Source organism: Mytilus californianus, unplaced genomic scaffold (assembly GCF_021869535.1).
Source record: "Mytilus californianus isolate M0D057914Y unplaced genomic scaffold, xbMytCali1.0.p SCAF_1, whole genome shotgun sequence".
Lineage (NCBI taxonomy): Eukaryota > Metazoa > Mollusca > Bivalvia > Mytilida > Mytilidae > Mytilus > Mytilus californianus.
In genome coordinates, this window is record NW_026262581.1 from 11,529,749 (window position 1) to 11,553,652 (window position 23,904).

Below are 23,904 nucleotides of genomic sequence, written 5' to 3' on the forward strand. Positions count from 1 at the left end.
TTTTACCTTTTAATTAGCTTAATTGAAATGGCACTACTTATGAAGTTTTGTAATAAATTTGATAACTGCAATTATATGAAAGTTGAAATTAGTAATACCAAGGATTTGTATAGTGAGTCTCACTATAGAAATCCATACTTGTCATAAATTTGTTTATTTTAAAAACATTATTCTTATAGAATAAAAACAGAATAATTGTTTGGTAATACATTTACCGTATAAATGTTTTAATACGTTAAACAGATAAAGTTAAGAAAGAAAAAAATAAGAAAAAGAACAAAACTCACACAACATTAAAAACGAATAGAATATACAGGTCTTTAAATTCCTCATTAACATTAAATTTTTGAAATACATATATACATTTATATAATAAGGCTTTCCGGCGCATTATCCGCAAGGATAGTCTTCATCAAACTCTATTCAACAGTAATGTTAATTAAAATGTAATGGATTATTCCAAAAAGTTAGTTATCAGGGCCCATTTACCAGTTGGCAAGCCGTCCATCAAAAAAAAAATAACCGCGACCGTTGAAATCAGTCAATAGAGAGTCACCAGACGGAATCACCATGCAGAGGCAGTAACATCATAGTCACTTAAGGTGACCATCAAGTAACAGCAGTTATCTGAGCTCCAGAACAAAATACCTTTAAGTGATATAATAGTAGGAGGAAAGAAGTTTGATTCAAAACTGTGAATAAGCAGTACGATCTTAAGTATCAGAACCGTCGCGGCAACTCAGGATGTTCACTATAGCTGTGAAAGATGTGGCCGTGTTTCGGACGTAACCACAGGAACAAACTCAAATTTAACGACTCAACAATTCGAATTTCTGGACTTTTTGGACGTTAATAGTTGACTGTTCTATGAGATTAGTGACGTACGACTAATTGTGAATTACAAGAACATTAAAGGACTATTTTGGAAATTTTGTTTCATTATTGTTTTGGCTTTATATTCTTTTATTATTCGTTAAACAGTATTTTTTTAAATTGTTGAAAATAGTTGTGTGCCTTATAGTTATGCTTAACATGCATTCTTTAAGCCTGATGAAAGACTGACCCCTGTCCCATGGGTGGGTGCATGATCCATTGTCCCCTCTATCTGGTGTGCACTGGCCCTTTGGGACAGATTCTTATATAAACATACAAACTGATTTTAGTTCTTTTCGGTATAAGGGTTTGTCATTTTGATAAACATTACATTCGTAAAATTTGTATCTTTTTCTTTCATTCCATAGTAATTGAAGTTCTAATTCTGGTATATTGCGGACAATTCTGGTATTTTGCGGACATTTGAGCAAGAAATGTATCTCATTTTCAACGTGTCCCGTGCAAAATTTACCAAATCTATCACTAGAGGGTGTTAGTATATTTACCAGTTTCTATGGCTATTGCGTGCACTCATTCATAAGTTTTTTTCTAAGATCCGTCGGAACATCATAGTTTAATGAATATTCTTTGCTGTTTGAATCCTTACAGATTTGAATACAAAAAATACTAAACGTTTCCCAGAGTTGCCATCTCTTATGTTAGACAGTTCCATGGACATATATATAGTACCCTGCTATATATGTCTGACAGTTCTATATTTTATTTTGGTTTTGTAAAAATCGTCTAGTCTTTTTTTTTTTATTCTTGTTAACAAAATTCATATTCCAATATGTTTTGATAATTCAGATAATTTATTTGACCATGAACTGTCTATACTTTGTGAGGGTTTTATATATTTCAAATTCACTAAGAATTCCAGGTGGACCGCCAGACTATTCATCAATCTTAAGACACACATAATATTTATACATTCTAGTAAGTTTATAAGACTTTATGTTAACAGGAAATGAACCTAATTCACAACTTACTGCTAAGTAAGAAAACTTTCCATGAACCCCAAGTATGTTTTTTGAAAATTGAGTTTTGTGTTAACTCAAATTAACTTTTTTCTATAGGGCTACACAATTTGGGTTGAAATCGGAAATCCATTCTTTTGATCCAATTTTAATTTAGGAATTATTTATTTGTTTAATTGAGGCCATGTTTTACATACACATTATCACTATATGGAGTTTAGATTTTAAGGCAACATATACTCTTCTTTAGCTTTATCTGAAAGTCTATACACTACTTGTACACATTTTCTAGAACAGTGAAAATCAACTCATAAGTGTTTATAACAATCACAATCTAGATTGCATTACAGCTGTAATAAAAATGAAAATTTCTGCATGTATTTATCTTCTGTTTAAAATATATATATACATGTATATCTTTTTATGTTCACTGCAATTCTCCACTCAGGGCTATATCTTTGCAAGGAATCGACATATATGTTAACACTTTGATGTTTTCCTTTTATACTGAATATGACATATTATATCATGTAAGATGGTTAAAGGTGTTATAGCACAATTGTAATTATAAATATTATTTTCTAAATTTTCTTTCCTTTGTCTTTCTCTCACAGCTAATTCTCTAAATTAGGAATGATAACAGAGAAAAGGCCACCATGGCTAGATTCTTAAAGCTAATTGTGAATTGTAGGCCAATAAATGGATTTTGTTGATCTCCTTGTGTCCGTTGTATTGTACGATAAAAAAAAGCCTCATTGTAGTGAAGTTGAATATTTGAAACGTCCCAATGATAGATTAGTGCTGGTGGTGTTGCCACAATGTCACAGAACAGAAGCATGGGTTAAAAAAACTTACAGGGAAAAGAACATATTGACAATCTAACATTGTTCGGCTAAATTCCAGACGAAGTATATGTAAATTGCGGGTTTAAAATCTGTTTACAATAAATTTGTATGACTCTCAAGGTACGTAACATAACGCTTGATTCTATGTTTTCATCAAACGACGTTGGGTTTGTAGAATATTCAGGATTTCAAATGTTGTTCAGGGTGTGAAATATTTTGAAGTCTTTGTTAAATTCATTCATAGCTTGTTTTAATCTTCTGTTTTAGGCGCTGGTTGATTTTGAAATGCCGTATTGTGTAGCTCATATCTCCTTTTATTCCAGGATGATAATTTATTTTTTTCAAAATCTGATTGATTTGAAATGCAACACTGAAGGTAGCTTGCACTTATTTGTTCATTTCAATCAGCTTACAGTCTAAAGTACCACGCACAGCAAGTTATTTCTTATGACCACTTAAACATTTATGTTAAGTTGTAGAAATAAAAAATTGGTATATCAAATGTACGAAAGTTTGATGGTTACAAATAGTGAAGGACTGAGTAAATGCATATTACTCAACATTGAACGGACGGTTTATTAGTAGTTTTATAACAAATATATTGTATTTTAGACCTAAAATAAGAGGTATCGAATCCACTACACTTTATCATAATGCAATCCAGGATTGGAATTCCCCATCTGATTCAATTAAATCCATCTTAATTCCAGCTACGAAAGTTTAAAAATGTCATGTGAAATGTACCAGCGAGGAACGTGTCTTCTGTAGATGAAAGTATATTTTTGAATATTGGATTCACTTTTCTTTATTAAATACCACCATGTCCCTCTTATTATTCATTTTCATCTTTGAATATCCACATTAAGGCGATACTTATAAAGGACCCCATTGGAAATAAGCTGTATGGCATTCATGTGTTATCCTTGGTTAAAAAAATATCCAGCATTATTTTTAGGTATTGAAATTCAATGATCGATGATGGGTTTTGTGTTTTACTTTTAATTGAATAATGGATTTTTGTAATTACCCATGTATATTGTTGATATAACCTAAATATATTTCATCTTTTGCATTCTTTGCTCTGGAAATAGTTAAAATGCATATAAACATTAATTAAGGTTGTTTGTCGATCTAGTCACGATTTGATTCAAATTTCACCGGTTTTTTTTTTATCGCTCTTCGGGTTTTCATCCTAAATTTTCAAACACATTGGAATGAGGATTTGCATGGATGTCTTGTCGCCTTTTTAGGTTCATGTAGGTCACAGTATAACCAACATTTGGCTCTTGAATTTACAGTAACCCGGGTCGGTTTCTTTTCTTAATTAATACTCATTATTACTAGCTACAACAATATGAATAACGGAGAAAATTATAAAATTCTACACAATTCATGGCAACTTTTCACAATTTTATTTCAACGAACCCTTGTCCTTCTCGATCAACGGACTTTTCTCCTTTGTACCTTCATACAAACGCATAGGTCAACGGACTGATTCCTCGATATCGAATGACGCTCTTGATATATAATTCGTGACAGTGGGCAATTATCAGAACACTGTAATTCAAAACGACAGTAGTTCCATGTTTTATATATTCGTTTTTATTATTATTCTCTATAAAGTGTTATAAAAAAGTCATACGGAAAATACGTGAACTTAACATTTAATCGACAATTTAGTTAAATATCACCTTTCGTCCCTTTTATCTCCCACGCTATCGTTTTACACTCATATAATAACTATTTTAGAAATCATTGGACCTTACAACAGGTATATACCGGTATATATATATATATAAATATAGGTAAAAATAAATATGGCGAAAAGACGAACTGTACGTATAGATATAGGTGTGTTCCAAATAACTCCGTGCACTTTACTAAGTATATTTTTGTTCGGATATGCACTACATTTCATAGGATTCTTTTCACCATTCTGGGTGATCGAAGGATGTCACGAAATTGGACTGTTTTACAGCTGTAGTGACTGCATGACATTGAATCATACAAGCAGTGTAAGGGGATGCTTCATTCACGATAGTTCATGTAAGTATTCATAACTTTTAAGTCCATTTTTAAGTATAGTTCAGCATTTTTTACCACACGTTGATGACTATTTCAAATCATGTACTTTCGATTTCGGTTGTATAGATCTAATTATCTAAACATTTTACAGTTTTAGGAGGAAGGAAAATAGTCAAAGGTATCCGTTATATATACCTGTTATGTAAATATATAAAACAGATATGGCTCTTCTTTAAAAGTATTGCATGAAAACAACGGATAAGTTGTTGGTGCAAATAAGATAACATTCTCATGAATATTTGGAAATTCCTATTTTGTCTAAGATCTCCCTTTTATTCTTTGAAACCCGAACAATTTGTAATTTCACAATTTTTTTTTTTCGAGCACGATTCATAAGCACCGACTTTACATACCTGTACTTATACCGACTAAAACACAAATGCCTTAGTCATTGGCATCACCTTTTTAGACGGATAGACAAAACATTAAGAGTATGATTGCTTTCAAACGGAGTTAAAAACGCAGTTATGCATATGCAACATATACTACTAAGATTTAATTCGTTATTTACAATTTATTGAATTATCGACGCATTCATATTTAATCTGTTTAATCTATCAGTTGTATTATATTATTATACAATTTAGTTCCGTGGATTTGCGTGCTTTAACATTTAATTCGCATATACAGTTAATATTGGTAGCTTTTAGAACATGGAAGAATAGATATGGAATGCTACTTAATTTATGACACCAAATCACTTTATGCTGTTGACAAAACCCAGAGCAATGGAACAACGCTTTTACTATTCCCGGTTTTTCATTTCAAAGCACGGTCACGGTGTGAAGAAAAAGTGATCGCATCAACATTTGATATAAGAATGAAACGAGAGTTTGTAATTGGTCAGATCTGGCAATGGTTGCATCATAGAGCGATGCAACCGATGGCAAATAATCACTTGCACATTTATCAATTGTGTGTTAACAATGTTACAGTTGTGATGGGGTTCCTGTAGCTCAGTCTTTAGTTTTCTATGTAGTGTTTTGTGGACTTCTCTGTCTTTTCGTCGACTTTCGTATTTTTGCGATGGCGTTGTCAGTTTATCTTCGACTTTAGAGTTTTGAATATTCCCTTGGTATCTTCCGTCTCTATATTACAGATCCTAAGCCTCTTTCTTGTAGAAAGAAAGGGGCAATAATTTCCAAAGGGTCAAAATCTGAAAATTGATGGAATGAACCTCAATGAATTCAAACAATAGAGTCTCAATGATATGCTTTGAAGATTTATGCTTAAGCATTTATATTTTGAGTGTTTTTTGAAAAATACTACATGTGCCACTAGAACCTCACTGTTACCTCAAGAATCTGTGATTCTGCAAATTTTAGTCCAGATTGAAAGACCGTTTAAAAGTGGCCTGGCATAAAACAAGTGGGTATTAGGTCCTACATCTTTACGTAAAACCAGACATTTCAAGGATATCGAAAAAAATAAATTGCATGCTCGGGGAAAAAAAGTCTGAATTAGGCGTTGATGTTATATTGTTTGATCGTCGTGATTGTGTGCAGTGTATAGAAGAAGAATATGGCAGCCATCTCTATGTACTTATGTTTTGTCATTGCACAAGGTCATACATTTTTCAGACTGTTTACGACGTCTTTATACTAAATCCGTAGGATGTGTACTGATTGATACTTTAGTCTAGGAGAACCGTGATGATTTAATAACTTGTAATTGGCTTTGGACTGGCTTTCAGTAACTTCGTTTACTCTTAGATTGGTACTTTGTGTCTTTTGTCTTTAAGTTAGCTTTTTCTGATTCGTGCCAAACTAAAGGGCCAAGTCATGTCCAACTGAGTTTGTTCTTATTTTGTGCTGTTACACTACTGTACTAGGTTAGGAGAGGGTTGAGCGTTCACAAACGTGTAACCCCGTCACATTCTTTATTCGTTAAAGCCAGGCCTCCATTATTCTGTGGTTGTCGTTGGTTGCTGTCTGTCATATTAGTTTTTAGTTTAATGTTTTGTCACAAATCAGGCCGTTGGTTATCTCGATTGGATTCATGTCAGGGTCTTTTATATAGATAACCGACCGGTTGTGTTTTTCATATTGTTGAAGGGCGTACGGTGACATATATAGTTGCTTACATCAACGTCATTAGGAATGTGGTGAATTGTTGTCTCGTTGGCAATCATACCACATTTCCTTATCTTTATAGTCACCAAACTCTGAATTCTTAGGTAAAATGACATCTTTATTGAGGATTGCATTCTCTTAAGAGAGTCTTTTATGAAGTCTGCCTCATACAAATAAAGGAATAAGTCGTGAAGAAGAGAACCAAATGGCCGACCATCTCCTTATTTTCCATATTACACTGCATTATAACTGTCCATGTATATCGATATTTTTTACATTATACATTTCACTTTTATTTTCAGATCACGAAGTGAATCTCTGGTTTCAGGTAGTTTCACTTTTGTTCAATACTTGCCTGCTGGTTGTCTTGATAGTTTTCACGCTGTGGCGTTTCTATGTACGAGATGTGGTGGGTGACGGTTCGGAATCTGGGAACCCATTTGACTACGACTGGCTCCATGAAATCATTGCAGGCTGTATCTTTAATTTAATTTATACAATTTCAGGTAGGTAATTGCTTTAATTTTAACGCATTCTTTGGTATAAAATATACGGTATAAACTACTAATATCTTTCAAGGTTTTAATTTACACTTACAGATATAGGCGTCACAAAACGATATTAAATGACGAACACGCACCCACATATATAACGTGGATCTAATTTTTTTTTTATTCAATAGGCAATAATGCATGTTCAAACTGTTTGTACAGTGTACTTGTTTGTTTTTGCCTGAAAAAATGTCTGATAAAGCCCTATGTTCCTTTTGGGCTCTGTTGATAAAATAATAAACATCTTCTTCAAAAAGAATTCACATTCTGCTAAAACAATGAAAAAAGAATGGTTATGGATAATCTAAAATGTTCAAGCTTTCAGAATTTGCAGAGAGTTTATTACACGTCAAACCAATTTGAATAGCAATGTTTTTATCTTTTCCAGGATTACTAACTCTCATAGGATGTATTATACTAGCTACTCATCACGTATCACAGCTTTCATGGTCTTTTGGATTAGGATGTGCTGGAGGAATATATTCATTAATTATGGTATGCACTGACATGTTTATCATGTTACAATAAGTTTTAGCATTTAGTTAGACCAATATGGGAAATCTACAAAATATTACCTCCCTTGTAAACACTGAAAACATTGGCTGTGTTTGGATATACGCCAGAGGTGGCCTATGGTTATCCATAGGTACCTTTGGTTTGATATTCTATATATCAAAATATCAAACCATGGGTACCCAAAGATACCTATGGGTAACCATAGGCTGCCTTAGGCGTATATCCAAACACAGCCTAGGGCTGTGTTTGGATATACGCCTAAGGCAGCCTATGGTTACCCATAGGTATCTTTTGGTACCCATGGTTTGATATTTTGATATTATAGAATATCAAACCAAAGGTACCTATGGATAACCATAGGCCACCTCTGGCGTATATCCAAACACAGCCTATAGATCTGTTCAATGTTTGTCCCGTTTTAGCAAGTACGCTATCAAATATAAATTCACGGGGAAACGTTCTGGTAAATAGTAAAAATAGAAATAAGTTGAAATAAAAAAAAAACTTCCATTTAATTTTATCCTTTCCCTCCTTAAATATCAAACGACGAGTACAGCAGGCTATTCTGGCTGTGTTTGGATATACGCCAGAGGTGGCCTATGGTTATCCATAGGTACCTTTGGTTTGATATTCTATATATCAAAATATCAAACCATTGGTACCTAAAGATACCCATGGGTAACCATAGGCTGCCTTAGGCGTATAACCAAACACAGCCAGGATCTTGAAGTAAAGTTGCTTTAAACTGTTGCTATGCGAATAAATTCCTTGAGTACCAACTTCAATTTATTTTTCTGCTGGCTGTATACCTCTCATGAACATGGTAATTATCCGTATATATATGCAGCTAGCTCAGAGAAAGTCAAGGAAAAATTCCAAAGGAATCGATTGATATGCAGCAAAGATTAACACTTTTGAAATTAAGGCTGTGTTTGGATATACGCCAAAGGTAGCCTATGGTTACCCATAGGTATCTTTGGGTACCCATGGTTTGATATTTTGATATATAGAATATCAAACCAAAGGTACCTATGGATAACCATAGGCCACCTCTGGCGTATATCCAAACACAGCCTAAGTAACTTAAGCAAATTCAAACGGACCTCATCCCGATGTAAACATTGAATGTGAATAGACCGAGATGACCTCAAATGCATGTACCAAAATCGAGACGACCTTTTCTTACAATTGTACAAAAAATAGATACCTCCTTTATGAAAAATATTTATCTTTAATTATTTAACCTGCACAGACAGACTTTTAAATTGTTATATTCACGAAAAGACAATATTTCTATATTGAATGTTCATGTGCCAAGAGCAGACCGGTGTACTGGAAAACTTAGATGTGAAAAATAAGTATATTTTGGGAAATGATAACATGCTAAGGACTTTGTGGAACACTCCGAAAATTGGTGACCAGAAAGATCTTTAGATTTTGTATGTTCATGATTTTTTCCAATTTCTTTTATCAACATGCAGCAAAGATTAACATTGTTTAGATTTCAGTTTCACAAGCTTTCAATACAATTATCTCGATAAATACTGAACATAAAACATCATGTATTTGTGTAACAGCCACTATGTTCCGTCAGTTACTTTGTTCCGGCGGAACTTTTCAACTAGTTATTTCGTTCCGATGGAACTTTCCAACTAGTTGTTTTATTCCGAGTGCAGTCGAAAAGTTCCGGAAAAAAGTAGCTAGTTGAAAAGTCCCGGAACAATGTAGCTAGTTGAATAGTTCTGGCGGAACAGAACAACTAGTTACATCGTTCCAAATATACCATATTTCGTCCTTTTTGTAGAAAGAGGGGGAAGAATGAGTATCAGTATATATAAGAGCAAATCATTAATTTACAAGAATACCCAACGCACTGAAAGGGGTTTCTTTGGGGACAAATATGCAAAATTTAAGTTGTATTTCATAGCTCACATAAAACGGAATAAGTTGCATTATCATGCAAATTTAGTATTCATAGTACCCTCAAGAGAGGGAAGAATACCCTCCTCCTCATGTGGTTCTTTGCATCAATTCTCCAAATGGAACTTTGTGACTGGTTGATAAGTTCCATTGGAACTTTTGGGCTAGTTTGTTAGTTCCGGTTTTGACTTATTTGCCAAAGAGGAACTTTGTGGCTAGTTGATAAGTTCCTTTTGACTTTTGTAATCAGTACCTTGGTTTCCCTTTGAAAGGTTCAAATATAATATGTTGCGCTTTTACTTTGCATCAATTCTCCAAATGGAACTTTCTGCCTGGTTGATAAGTTCCGTTGGAACTTTTGGGCTAGTTTGTTAGTTCCGGTTTTGACTAATTTGACAAAAAGGAACTTTCAAACTAGTTGATATGTTCCGTTGGAACTTTTCAACTAGTCACTTTGTTCCGGTGGAACTTTTAAACCAGAGGAAGAACAAAGTAACTAGTTAATAAGTTCCTCCGGAACTTTTCGGCTTGTTAGTTCTTTCCGCCCGGAACTTTCCAACGTCGGATCAAAAGAGCATTCACATTTGCATGTATATTTCTAATTTTACAGTTTAATAAATAACTTCTTTAAAATGTACAATTGTTCTTTAGAAATAACTATTGATCAGTATCGTCACCGGCATTGTTTTATTATTGATTTTCTCGACTCTTATCATGAAAAGAGTGAATTTTCTTTTGTTCTAGTTTACTAGATTTCCACTGATATATGAAATCTAAAGCCCAATATTTACAGACTGCCATCAGGTCTTTTCCAGAATTTCTTTCACTTTGCCTGTAGGGCTTCGTTTTATGTTGTACAGCGTATTACATAATGTAAAATACTTACATGGAAAGCATGCATGTTTTAATGAAGTATATACATATACATTTTCAAAAGCATTACTTTTCCTAAAAAAATTTACAATACGAGACGTATATATAGTATCTAACACGATATAAAAAGAGACAGAAGACACCAACGGGACCATGTAACACCATTAGTCAAATAAAACTGCCATATCATGACAATAACGACGAAAATACAAACAGCAGTCTTTAAGACACTAAATTTTTGTTACCTTAGTAAAACCATATTCAAACCTTAGTAAAATTGTATTTTTATGTGTCTTTTACTCAGTAAAATTAAAATCTGATATTTTTAACTAGGTACATTATTATATTTTTACCACCGTAGAATTGAAATTAAGCCTGTTTTCTGAACTTTTTTTGTACACTAACTAAAAGAACTATTTCTGTTGAATTCATTCACATCTTGTATGTATCGATTCGGATTCAAACTATAAGTATAAGTCTACGTCAATCTTATATAAAACGTAATACAATATTATCATTACAAATATGCAGACTTTTTGTTAGATGTTTATACAAGTAGAAAAGGCTGAGTGATTGATAACTTGTTGTAGGCTTAATGTCCAGTGAGAAATATTTCATCCATATTCAGGACGATAAACTTATAGATGATAGATTGATTAGATGACCAACAAAAACAAGTTTATTGTTATTTCACTGCTTTTATCGTCATTATTGTCTGTACTTGCATTGATTCACGTGAGTGTAAAATTCAATAAAGATTACAATTTTATAGTAATTATAAGTTGAGCTACTCTTTTCTGTAGGTAATTCTTGCAGATATTGTTATTATTCAAATAAAGAGAGGACGTTTTCATTTGAATGAAATAGTGGAAACAGATTCTGATCCAGAAGATGATTCGAAGACCCTCGCAGTACATGTCCAGAAACATGCTCAATGGAAACTTTCATTCAAACAGCCTCGTAGTGAATTTGTCTAGTCTTTATGCAGAACTGCATTCGATAAAGTTAAACATGTTTCTAATTTGCAGTGTTTCATTTTGTCAGCACACACACTGTAGGCGAACATGATTTTGGTTTGATTTTCAAAAATCGGACTTGAATAAATGTGATATTTATTTGTTTCAGGATAAAATCAACAATCACATCTCATTTCAGGAAGTATTCTTGTTATCAAGTATGCATTCACTTGGAATAATTCTAATTGTTTGTATTTATATAAATGTGACATTTAAATGACTTTAAAGAGGAAAAGTTAAGTATACGCCTTTTGTAATTCATTTGACAAAATAAGAAACAAAAGCTCTTAATAGATATAGAATATTCTCTATTGACATATGTGTTCTGAACAGATTCCCTTAGTAATATTTTTTTTGTCTAATGTGCATAGCTATGTTATATCTTATTTACCGTATTCCTCATTCCGGAATACACAGTTTGTATCTTTTATGTGTAGTTAACCAACAACAGATAGGAGGACAACCATTTGATTTTTGGGAGGAAAGCAGGATTTTTCTTACTATACTGGCTTACTTTTGTGAATGACAGAGCCATACGAAAATTTTGTTATTTTCACTTTTTTTGTACGTAATTATTGCCTGTGTTGTGTTTGGTGGCATGTTCATTTTCGTCATGTCTTGGGCATTGTTATTGTTTGTTCTGTTCTTACCAGGGCAGAACAGTAGTTTACAAAATCCTCCTGCTCCTGCTTGTTGCGAAGCATAGGCACGCCTTCACCTACTTAGAATATATTATAGACTCAAAGTTCTGGTTAAAAAAATACAGTAAGTAAGCTGATGGCAGAACTATATCATTTAGATATATACTTTGCTTTATTATATAGTTTTATAAAAAAAAAAATTTTTACATAAATTTTATCTATTTTTGTTTGCTTATTATTATTATAAATGTGAGAAAAACGAAGGTACATGATATGTTTTGGGAATAACCTTCACTAGTTTAACTTGAGATCACAAGTAGTTTAGGACGACAAATACACAAAACGTTTGTAAACACCAAATGATCGGTATAAATAGTACAACCAATAACATTGTGCGGGCCAAATTTTTGTGTTGGCTTTTGATATTATTATGATAATAGGTACGAAGTAGTATCACCATGAGACGATATTCTACCGTCGTGTGACATGTTAAAAAAAAGATACCTAAGGGACATTCAAACCCAAAAGTCGAAAATAAACTGGCAACGCCATGGCAAAAAAGAAAAGGACAAAAAGACAAACAACAGTATACTAAACACTACATAGAAAACTACGACAAACGTAAAATCTGATGTTTTATAATAACTTAGAACAAATTAAACAAAGAATTTGCCTCAATAGTTGAAAGATAAATGTTTCTTTATTTCAAATTTGCAAATATACATGACTATATATTAAGTATACCTTCATTTTAGCGTCGCTTTCTAATCGTATCATATACAATCACAAAACAAACCTGTACTTAAAAGATGCAATTCACACGAAAGAAAAGCAAGAGGCTCTCAAGAGCCTGAATCGCTCACCTGTATTTCAGAGAAGATTTTTAAGTGTTAGCAAACTTGATGAACAAATTGTGTAAAATTGTCTTTAAAGGGCAATAACTCCTTAAGGGGTCAATTGACCATTTTGGTCATATTAACTTTTTTGTAGATCTTACTTTGCTGAACATTATTGCTGCTTACAGTTTATATACATGTATATCTATAATAGTATTCAAAATAATTACAAAAAACTGCAAAATTTTGTTAAAACTACCAATTTGGTGGCAGCAACCCAACAATGGGTTGTTCGATTCGTCTGATAATTTCAGGGCCGATAGATCTTGACCAATTTAACAATTAAACCCCATGTCACATTTGCTCTAAAAGATTTAGTTTTTGAGATATAAGCCAAAAACTGCATTTGACCCTTATGTTCTATTTTTAGCAATGGCGGCCATATTTGTCGATGGATACAAACTTCGGATACAATTTATAAACAAGATACCCTAAGGAACATTTAGTTAAAGTTTGAAGGTAATTGGCCAAGGAGTTTCAGAGGAGAAGATTTTTAAATGTTAGCAAACTTGATGAACAAATTGTGTAAAATTGTCTTTAAAGGGCAATAACTCCTTAAGGAGTCAATTGACAGTTACGGTCATATTAACTTTTTTGTAGATCTTACTTTGCTGAACATTATTGCTGCTTACAGTTTATATATATCTATAATAATATTCAAAACAATAAAAAAAAAAATGCAAAATTTTGTTAAAACTACCAATTCGGTGGCAGCAACCCAACAATAGGTTGTTCGATTCGTCTGAAAATTTCAGAGCTGATAGATCTTGACCAATTGAACAATTTTACCCCATGTCAGATTTGCTCTATTGAGAAATAATAAAAAATCACACTTATGTGAAATTTAAATAATAAATTAACCTAATAAACATTTTAATAGTAACCTTGCATAGATGCAGTGTCGAGGGATTTGACGCAATACGCTATTTGGCATTGATTGCTTCGTCGTTTTCCTCCCTTTCTTCTTCTTCTTCTTCTTCTTCTCATTCTTTACATTTAAATATATACTTTTGAAATGTTCTTTTTCTATTGATAATTAAGCATTTGTACGATTTATCTATATGTGTTCTTATGCATAACAGACTGGGTTTTTAATTCCGTGTTGGGTTTTTTTTTTTTGCAATACATTCTTACTATTGATACACGCCGTTTCCCGATAAAATGCATTTCCGCTAAGAAGCCCATTCGTTTTTAAATAGTCACCGAAAAACGTCGCTAGTAAAAAACAAAAAGGAAATTTATTTGGAAAAGGATTCCGATAGAAACTAGCGAACGAATGCACCGTACAAGCAGACGTATAAACTCAGACAGAAAATGGTTTGTTGCCATGGAATGAAAAAAGAAGAGTAGTTGAACTCGGCTATTTGGCCAAACAACTTTCCCTATGTTTCAAGTGTAAACAGTCTTTGAAATTTATTGGACTGTACAGAAAAAATCCGATATGGTTTCAGAAGCTTGTTTAAAATAAACTAATGGCATTGTTATCTTATAAGCACAGTCTAAACAGGACCGTCACATCGGAACAAAGAGAAAGTTAACAAACGCTTAAACATATGAGATGTCAAAACTAAATGTGCACTCGGTTCGGACGAAATAAAATTAAATCATTCAGATCCCGTTACATTTTTTTCTTTCAATTCCATTCTGAAATAAATTATGTTCTTGAAATTTACAATCAAACGATTCATTAAAAACGTGCGGCCCACAATAAATGAATGATCGGAGCTTCTGTGTAGGTAAAACCAGAAAAGCGCTTCGAACGCAAACAAGTTGAAAAAGATATTTCCATTAACCTGTTTTATTCAAACGGCAAAAACAAACTGATCAAAAGTTCCAATGCCCCCTTAAAAAAAATTGTTCTTCGATTTTTTTTTTATCAATATCGTTGATAGAGAAATGTAGGCTTGAGAGCAAATGCAATGCAATTTCCGATATAATTAATATTTCCTAGGGGCATAACTCTTTAAAGATTAATTGATCGTAACTAATTTTTAAACTTGTTAGCGACGATGCTGATATAAACCTCATTTATAAGTTTTATAAAAATCTGGCAAGAATTGTACACGTGAGAGAGCTTACGAGATCGGACGGACAAACGGACGGACGGAAGGACGGACGCCCGATATTTCTATGTCCCCAACAATGCGTGGCGCGGGGGACAAAAATCCAACGAGATCTTAAATTCATTTTGATTTTAGATTCATATTAATTTGCACTTTGGTGTTCGTGGATGGGTGTGTTTTTCGTGTTTTGAGTTGGACATGATGTACAGGTACACCTGATAAAAAACACACCTTTTCACAAGGTGGGGAGACAAAAAGACTCACAGACGATTACCAAAAGTGCCTTTTGAGGGATGGCCCTATTGCTCACATAGGTGTCGGGAAAAGCGTGAGAGTATTCGCAGTAAGGAGTTTTTACAACAATAAAATTGAGAATGGAAATGGGGAATGTGTCAAAGAGACAACAACCGTATACAAGTGTTTATGTAAATTAAAAGGGGTAATTTTGTTATTTCTTTGTGTGCATAAATGGAAATGTGGGATATACAATAAAACAGCAACTGGCCAATTAACTACAGACAAAACCAAAGACATATAGATAACACGTGACTAATGTAGGATGGACAAGTATTTGTTTTACTGCTTATTTGTAGTTTTGTTTTAGTTAAGATTCATTGGTCCCTTGAATTGGAAAGTTAATAAGTATATTTAGTATGGCAAGTATTAAATCTATCAAATTAAAACATCACATGCTTACAACAAAAGTAAGATTTTAACTATAACAGCAACATATTTCAGTCTCCTAGAACGTATTCGTTAGACTTTAAACTTCTTGTATGAAATAAGAGATGTGGTATGATTTCCAATGAGACAACTTTACATCATAGACCAAATGATATAGATGTTAGCTTGCTTACGTTGCTACATTTGAGATCTCCCAATTACCATTCCACTATGAACTGCATATTCAAAATGATATTTTGTCACCAAAGGATTTATAAAGTAGAACTTCATCATAAATGCTAATGAAATTGAGAATGGAAATGGGGAATATGTCAAAGAGACAACAACCTGACCAAAGAGCAGACAACAGCCGAAGGCCACCAATGGGTCTTCAACGCAGCGAGAAAATCCCGCACCCGGAGTTGGTCCTCAGCTGGCCCCTAAATAAAATTGTGTACTAGTTCAGTGGAAATGGACGTCACACTAAACTCCAAAACATATAAATGAACTAAAATTAAAAAAACATACAAGACTAACAAAGGCCAGAGGCTCCTCACTTGGGACAGGTGCAAAAATGCGGCGGGGCTAAACATGTTTTGTGAGATGTCAACCCTCCCCTATAGCTCTAGCCAATGTAGAATAAAGAAACATATAGCAATACGCACAGTAAAACTCAGTTTAAAAGAAGTCCGAGTCCGATGTCAGAATAGGTAACAAAAGAAACTAAGCAAAATGACAATGATATGTAAGTGAACAAAGGACTACTAGCAGTTACTGACATGCCAGCTCCAGACCTCAATTAAACTGATTGACAGATTGTGTCTTCATCATATGAAAATCAAGTACAATCCTTCTTGTTAGGGGTTTAGTATCATACCATCATAAAATATATATGAGAAGAACATAACCCGTATCATGCAAACAACTTGTTTTAGAATAAATGTGTTTATTTCCGATGCAAAGACCCTATGAGTGAATCAATATTAATACCAAAATATGCAATCCTTAATGACTTGACAACAGTATCGTAACTATATCCTTTCCGAATAAGTCTGTTTAAAGGTTTGGTTAGCTTTTGAGGTGAATGCCGACATTTTTGTTCTTTGTAAAGAATATTACCATAAAATATTGGATGTGAAATACCTGAATGTATAAGATGTCTGCATGTTGATTTATATTTACGAATGATGTCCTTGTACCGATGATAAAATTTAGTAAATGTTTTGACTAGTTTGTGATATCGAAAACCCTGATGTAATAATTTTTCAGTAATACAGAGATTTCTTTCGTTGAAATCAAATACGTTGTTACATACACGAGCAAATCGAACAAGTTGAGATATATAAACACCAAAAGATGGCGACAAGGGAACGTCACCATCTAAAAATTGATTATTAACAATAGGAAATGAAAAATCATCTCTTTTATCATAAATGTTGCCCGGGTATTAAGCTTCCCATTAAAGATAAAGATATCAAGATCCAGGAAAGGTCAGTGTTCATTGTTAGTATTAGCTTTATTTAAAGTCAGTTCGGCAGGATAAATCTCTTTAGTGTACATACTGAAATCGTCATTATTAAGAGCCAATATATCATCTAAATATATGTATTTTGCTCCCTTGACAAAATGCTTGGAGCATATTGTTTTACCCGTGTCCGTTCGACAGTCCGTCCCGCACTTGGTTATAAAGGGTTTGTACGGCTGATTTCTTAGGACTACAGTTTAAAGCTTAAACTTTCAAGTTATGTTCCATTTATTAGTACATATACTAAAGATGCACGTCTTGTCAGATTTGTTTTTATGACAGGTTCCGCTGAATTTGGCATTTTGATAATATATTGCGCCGAGGTTTTTTTACCTATATTCAAGGTGCATATATATTCTCCGGATCATTTTTTTAAACAAGTTTCCACGAATGACAGAATGTTGAACTTTTTCTATTTAAGTGAAATTTTGCTTACAGTTTGCAAGGTTTGTCCGACTAACATACAACGCACACAACACAAACGTTTACATCATACAGAGTATACTATATTTAGAATGTGTATTTTATCAGGATGTTGATTTTTAAAAGCTAAAAGTGCACCCAGTTAGCCAGTTAGGACGAAATAAAATTAACTCAGTCGAATGATGAATTATTAGGAAATTTACGACAGGGGAAATGAAAATAAAATCGCAAACATCAGTCAGATCCCGTTACATATATTTTTTCAATAACTAAAAATAACGTTATTCTGTATTCAGTAACGTCACACGTTTTCTGCCAAATTCTAAGCGTATTGGTAATTTTTGAAGCAATGTATCTAAAAAACAAGGGTGGTGACATATATGTTTCTATACATGCATGGATTCAGTATGCAATCCTGGATATTATGTTACTTAAATTAGTTTTTAGTCTATCTCCGTATATAAGAACATAGCCATCCATAATCTATAAAAATAAGTAAAAAAAAAGGCATTTTCCCTATATATCTAGGTAAATTTGTCGCCAAAATTGACGTTTTCTTATAAAAATTTCAAAAAAACAAAAATGGTGACCCCCAGTTTTTATTTCATATTCCGATGTAACTCGATTCAAAGTACCAGTGTGCAAACAAATTTAGAAATCGGGAGATATGCCATTCGGTATCGTGTTACCTTAAATCCGTCGTCGCCGCTTATGCCTGACACAGATAATATATAAACAATGTTATTGACAAAACAGTCTCTTGGAAGCCACCGTGTGACCTAGAGAAAATACGTTTTCTTATTGGATTTATAGGCCTATGGGAGACAACTCCTGATATTTTTTTTTCTTTTCCAAACTACATTGATATTTTCTAGAGTTTCTTTCGTTCTTCGAATAGGGAGTGCAATAATTTTAATAAGTTTGAAGTAACAAACAAATCTTCAGATGAAAGAATACAAACAAATTTCATTTTATCTCATCCGTATATCTGACCTTTTGCAGCAATGGTCGCAGTAAGGACAATACTCTCATACTTAAAACGAAATGTAATCTCTATCAAGACGAGAGGAAAAAGTTTAATGATGACATTGTTAATATTATACCGTGTTTTTGTAATGTAGATAATTTTGATAAATTTAGATATTTAATGAACTGTTCGGAGACTGATGTTCTCAACAGATTTCTTTTATATATAGACAAATGTATTTTGATTAGAAATTCATCAGTGGGAAGAATTGCATAATATTGAAGTGGTTGTTTTGTCTATTGTTTGTTATAAGTGTCACAATTGTTGTCTCTTTATGTTTTATTTTTGTTTTGTTTTTCTATGTTTTCATGTATTTCAGCGATGATCCTTTTGTACTGGATTTTATACTGAATAAAATTAGTTAGTTAGTTAGTTAGTTACTTAAATATCAATCAGTACACCACCAAACGGAATTAGTATAAATAGGTTATAATTAAGCAGTTTGAGAAAAACATTATATTTTTCTAAAATATAAGTATCGACAGGATACACAGGGGCGGATCCAGCCATTTTTAAAAGGATCATTGATCGTCAAAAAAAGGGTTTTCATTAAATCAATGACAGAACTGATAAAGAGTGCACGTGTTGTCGTGCATATCACATCCGACTAGTAATTTAAAGTATAGGAACACAGGGAGTAGGTATATGACAGATCCGAATAGTGCTCGCATACTTCGTAAAAGTTCCAATTTCTGTTATGAGCAACTATTGGTTTACTCTTAGACAGATTTGTGCAGCCAGGATTTAGTGAAGTTACGCCCCAGTATTTTGGTAATTTCGTTTTTAGTTTTTTCCGTTGTTTATGTTTCGGATTTAGTTAAGTTGGTTCTGTTTGCATGTTTTGTATTTTCAAATACTTCGTATATTTCGTGAAAGACTGCTAGTTTGATATTTCTTATGTACCTCGTCTTGAATAAATCCTTTAGATACATTTATATGATATGAGCTTTTTCTGTGAAGTATTGAAAAGTTTCAATAGTTTTGATGTACGTTTATATATCTGAAATACTTTCATTTTGGAAGTCGTCGTCTTTGTAAACGACCGTATCAAGTATGTAAAATTAAGGTGGGTATGTATTGTATTAGAGATATATAAGGTGAAAATATCGTGTATTACGTCAGTTGAACCTGATTATATCATCCAGCCATCGTCTCTAAATCTCTAATTCGATGTGTCAAGCTTTGTAAAACATTTTCCAGTATTTCGTAAAGTCGTAGGTCAACTAGGGATTCCAAGTGTTTGACGCAGAAGAAAATATGTCATTTTTTTCAGGGTAATTTCTAAAAGTTTCAATATTTTGTCTTATTTTTTTAGGATAATTTCTAAAAGTTTCAATATTTTGTCTTATTTTTTTAGGATAATTTCTAAAAGTTTCAATATTTTGTCTTATTTTTTTAGAATAATTTCTAAAAGTTTCAATATATTGTCTTTTGGTGGGACTCGAATTTTGTAATAATTATTAATAACGAGTTAATTCAGTACTCGTTCAGTTTCGTCAAGCTGAGGAGTATTGTACATGTTTTTTGCTTCAAATGTTATTAAATAGCAGTTTTCTGGAGGCTTTGAAGTTTAAATCATGTTTATAAAACTTGGAAGTATCCTTGATATAAGTTTATTGTTTTTGTAATAAGGGAACCGATGTCATCAATATAATAACCAATATCTTGTAGCAGTGTTCCACATTATGAAACAATTGGTCTACCTGGAACATTATTTGCATATATTTCCTGATGATTGGGCTCATGGGTGAGTATGGAGGCTTTTGTTGACACACAGGGAGCCATCCTTCATTGTTTTCTTATTTTTTGATATCAGGAATTGGAAATTTGGATATAAGAAAATCCATTCTTGATATATAAAAAAATAAAGAATGATATAAAAAATTCAAATTTTCTGATATCAAAAATTGACTCTGTGGTTTCAGAGAGGATTTTTTTCAAAAAGGTTTAAAAGCAGATGAAGACGCTGGGCTCCATGTAGTGAAAATAGCTCAAGCTTGATCCTGGCTCACTGCACGACAGTATACGAAGTATTAGATTGGGTCAGGATGCCAGGCTAGAACTTTTGGTCAGGTCAGTTAAAATTAGCAAATTGTGATTGACTTCTGCAATTTGTTTATGGCTATAATACAGAAGGGTTCCATATTTCAATATGTCAGATTTAAAGAAGTTTTAAGTCAACATTTAATGAGAAAGTAGCAAATGACATAAGCTGTTCAACATATTGAGTTTCTGTATTTGTATGAGTAAGGCAATACCAAGTATGGTCAATTCAACTAAATTGGTTTCAACATTTATAAATCCATGATGATTTGCTGTGGACACAAAGACAGACTGATGACCCCTATATACATCCATTTCATTGAATTAATTGTATTCTGAAAGAGTGGGACCAGGTGATTGAGACTGTTTCATAAAACTAACCGCTATTCCTCTATACAAAAAAAAAGATTTGAACTTGGCTTGTTTATTGTAACTTATTTTAATTTGAATTCGGTAACTGCAAAATCTCTTACTTCTTTGGGTCTTGTCTTTTTGTTAGTTTTTTTTTTAAATGAGTCAAGCCCTTTCCAACGGATTTGTAATCTGTTCTTATGTTGTGCTGTTTCAATATTGTCATAGGTTAGGGGATGGTTGTGCACTCACAAACATGTTTTCCCTACCCTATTCGTTTGTGCCTGTCCTAAGCCCATAGCTTGTAGTCCAGTGGTTGTTGTAGATTTTTGTCTCCAATATTTGCTTTTCTTTCATTGTTTTAGTGTACCAGGTAATTCAATCAGTTGTTGAATTTTGAATTGTTTATACATTACTTTTTGGCACGAGTTCTACTAATTGTTGAAGATAAAGGGTGACCTGTAGTTATTCATTTTCTTGTCTTTGGTGGATAGTCTCATTGACAATCATACTACATCGTCTTATAAAGAGGTCAACATACAGTATTTGTTTGTTCTAATGAACTCAAGTGAATGTTTGATCTTTGACATTTGCAGCTTAAGTTCTTTGCTGTTGTCAAAGGGGAGCAAAGATTGGAAATATGGTTTGTTGCTATTAAGCATTACAGCTTTAAAGGCTGACTGGTCCCCAATTGAAGTGAAAATGATCGAATCTTTAATTGCTTTACAAATAAAAACAAGAGGCTGTCAGAGTGACAGCAAACTGGTTTTCCTGCAGAGGTCGAACCCTGAACAGTTGAGCAAGTATGGACACTACATTTAAGCTTAAAACAGCTCTGAATTTGGATTGTGATTGAATATTTGATACAGCATAGGTTTGTGACACAATAAAATGAATGTGGTCAAAGAACTGAAAAATTTGAAATTGGACATTTACCTATTATGGTCAAATATCCAAAATCTAAGTACATTGTTAGAATCAGCATATCAAAGAACCTCAAAAATTAAAAATTTTGATGAAATCAAACAAAAGTTTAATTTAGGACCCTTTGGACCTCAATGTGGACCAATTTGATAAAGGAGCCCAAAATCCAAAATCTCTAAATACATGGTTAGATTCAGCATTTAAAAAAACCAATAAATTAAATTTTTGTTGAAATCAAACAAAGTTTTATTTTGGACCCTGATTTGGACCAACATGAACACTGGGCCCAAAAAATCCAATATCTAAATACAGGTTTAGATTCAGCATTTGAAAGAACCCTATATATATTAAATTTATGTTGAAATGAAACACATATTAATGTTATCCATATACTTATTAATTTTCTGTTCAAAGGGAAATAACTCAAAATGAATAAATGATGAACAAATAGTTCTCTAAAATTAGATATGATTTGACCACTAAAAAATAATTCTCTAAAATTAGATATGATGTTATATATTTTCTAATTATAATCAATAAAATTAGATATGATTTAACCACTATAACATTATTAGAATCAGCATATCAAAGAACCCCAAGAATTCAGTTTTTGATGAAATTAAACCAAAATCAGAAATCTAAATATATGTTTATTAATAGACAATATGAGCTTAGTTTTTAAAGGAGTTCACTTCATCCCAAAAAAAATATGTATATATAGCATTCAGAAAATTAGTTTATACAGAATAACAAACAAACCTATCACAAAAGAGGGGCGAAAGATACCAGAAGGACATTCAAACTCATAAATCGAAAATAAACTTCAACTCTATTGCTAAAAAAGAAAAAGACAAACAGACAAACAATAGTACACAAAACACAACATAGAAAACTAAAGACTAAGCAACACGAACCCCACCAAAAACTGGGGGAGATCTCAGGTGCTCCGGAAGGGTAAGCAGATCCTGCTCCACATGTGGCACCCGTCTTGCTCATGTTATAACAAACCCGGTAAATAGTCTAATTCCGTAGGTCACATTCGTGAAAAGGGAACGGGATTGTAGTTAGGACATTAGGAACATATTCGCTATCTTCTGTGAAACTGATATTCCATAACAGTCAACCAGCTCATGATGGTGTCCGTAAAATTTCAACTTCACCATTTGGAACTCTTGGTTTAATAGCTTCCTTGTGAGCAGCAACCCTCTATCAAGGAAATCATGATAGGAAATACAAGTCCAGGAATATCGTATCAATTGGGAGATATAAACTCCGTATGCAGGCGCTGCAGGAATATTGCTACATAGAAATGGAAAGTTCACAATTGGGAAGCTGAAATCATCTCTTTTGTTGTAAAGTTTTGTTTTCAACTGACCCTCATTGTCAATTTCTAGATGTAAGTCAATATATGAGGCAGACTTAACTGTTGTATCCTTTATCTCTAGTTCGATGGGATAGATGCGTTCAACATAGTCACCAAATTTTGAATTATTTAGTGAGAGAACATCATCTATATAGCGGAAAGTAAAGTTAAAGGATACTGCTAACTTCTTTTCCTTCTTCCTAAGAAGTTCCAGTATGAAGTCAGCCTCACAAGAATAAAGGAACAAGTCAGCAAGA

General features: G+C 32.9%; 2 protein-coding genes across 2 annotated transcripts in view; both read left to right on the forward strand.

Annotated features, from left to right (window-relative positions):
- LOC127702085 (transmembrane protein 115-like) overlaps window positions 1-23,904 on the forward strand; it is a 158,124-nt gene that overhangs the window by 106,887 nt on the left and 27,333 nt on the right. The gene's annotated exons all lie outside the window — the stretch shown is intronic.
- LOC127702252 (uncharacterized) lies at window positions 4,479-12,596 on the forward strand. The gene is made up of 4 exons (XM_052206406.1): window positions 4,479-4,741; window positions 7,155-7,358; window positions 7,792-7,898; window positions 11,516-12,596. The coding sequence occupies exons 1-4, from the start codon at window positions 4,513-4,515 to the stop codon at window positions 11,687-11,689; spliced, it is 714 nt and encodes a 237-aa protein (XP_052062366.1). The 5' UTR covers window positions 4,479-4,512; the 3' UTR covers window positions 11,690-12,596.

Bases quoted from the DNA above. Each gene is read 5' to 3' on its own strand.
- LOC127702252 (XM_052206406.1), top strand. From the start codon at position 4,513: ATGGCGAAAAGACGAACTGTACGTATAGATATAGGTGTGTTCCAAATA. The intron at 4,742-7,154 runs GTAAGTATTCAT...TTTTATTTTCAG, and splicing joins CTTCATTCACGATAGTTCAT to ATCACGAAGTGAATCTCTGG. The intron at 7,359-7,791 runs GTAGGTAATTGC...TATCTTTTCCAG, and splicing joins TTTAATTTATACAATTTCAG to GATTACTAACTCTCATAGGA.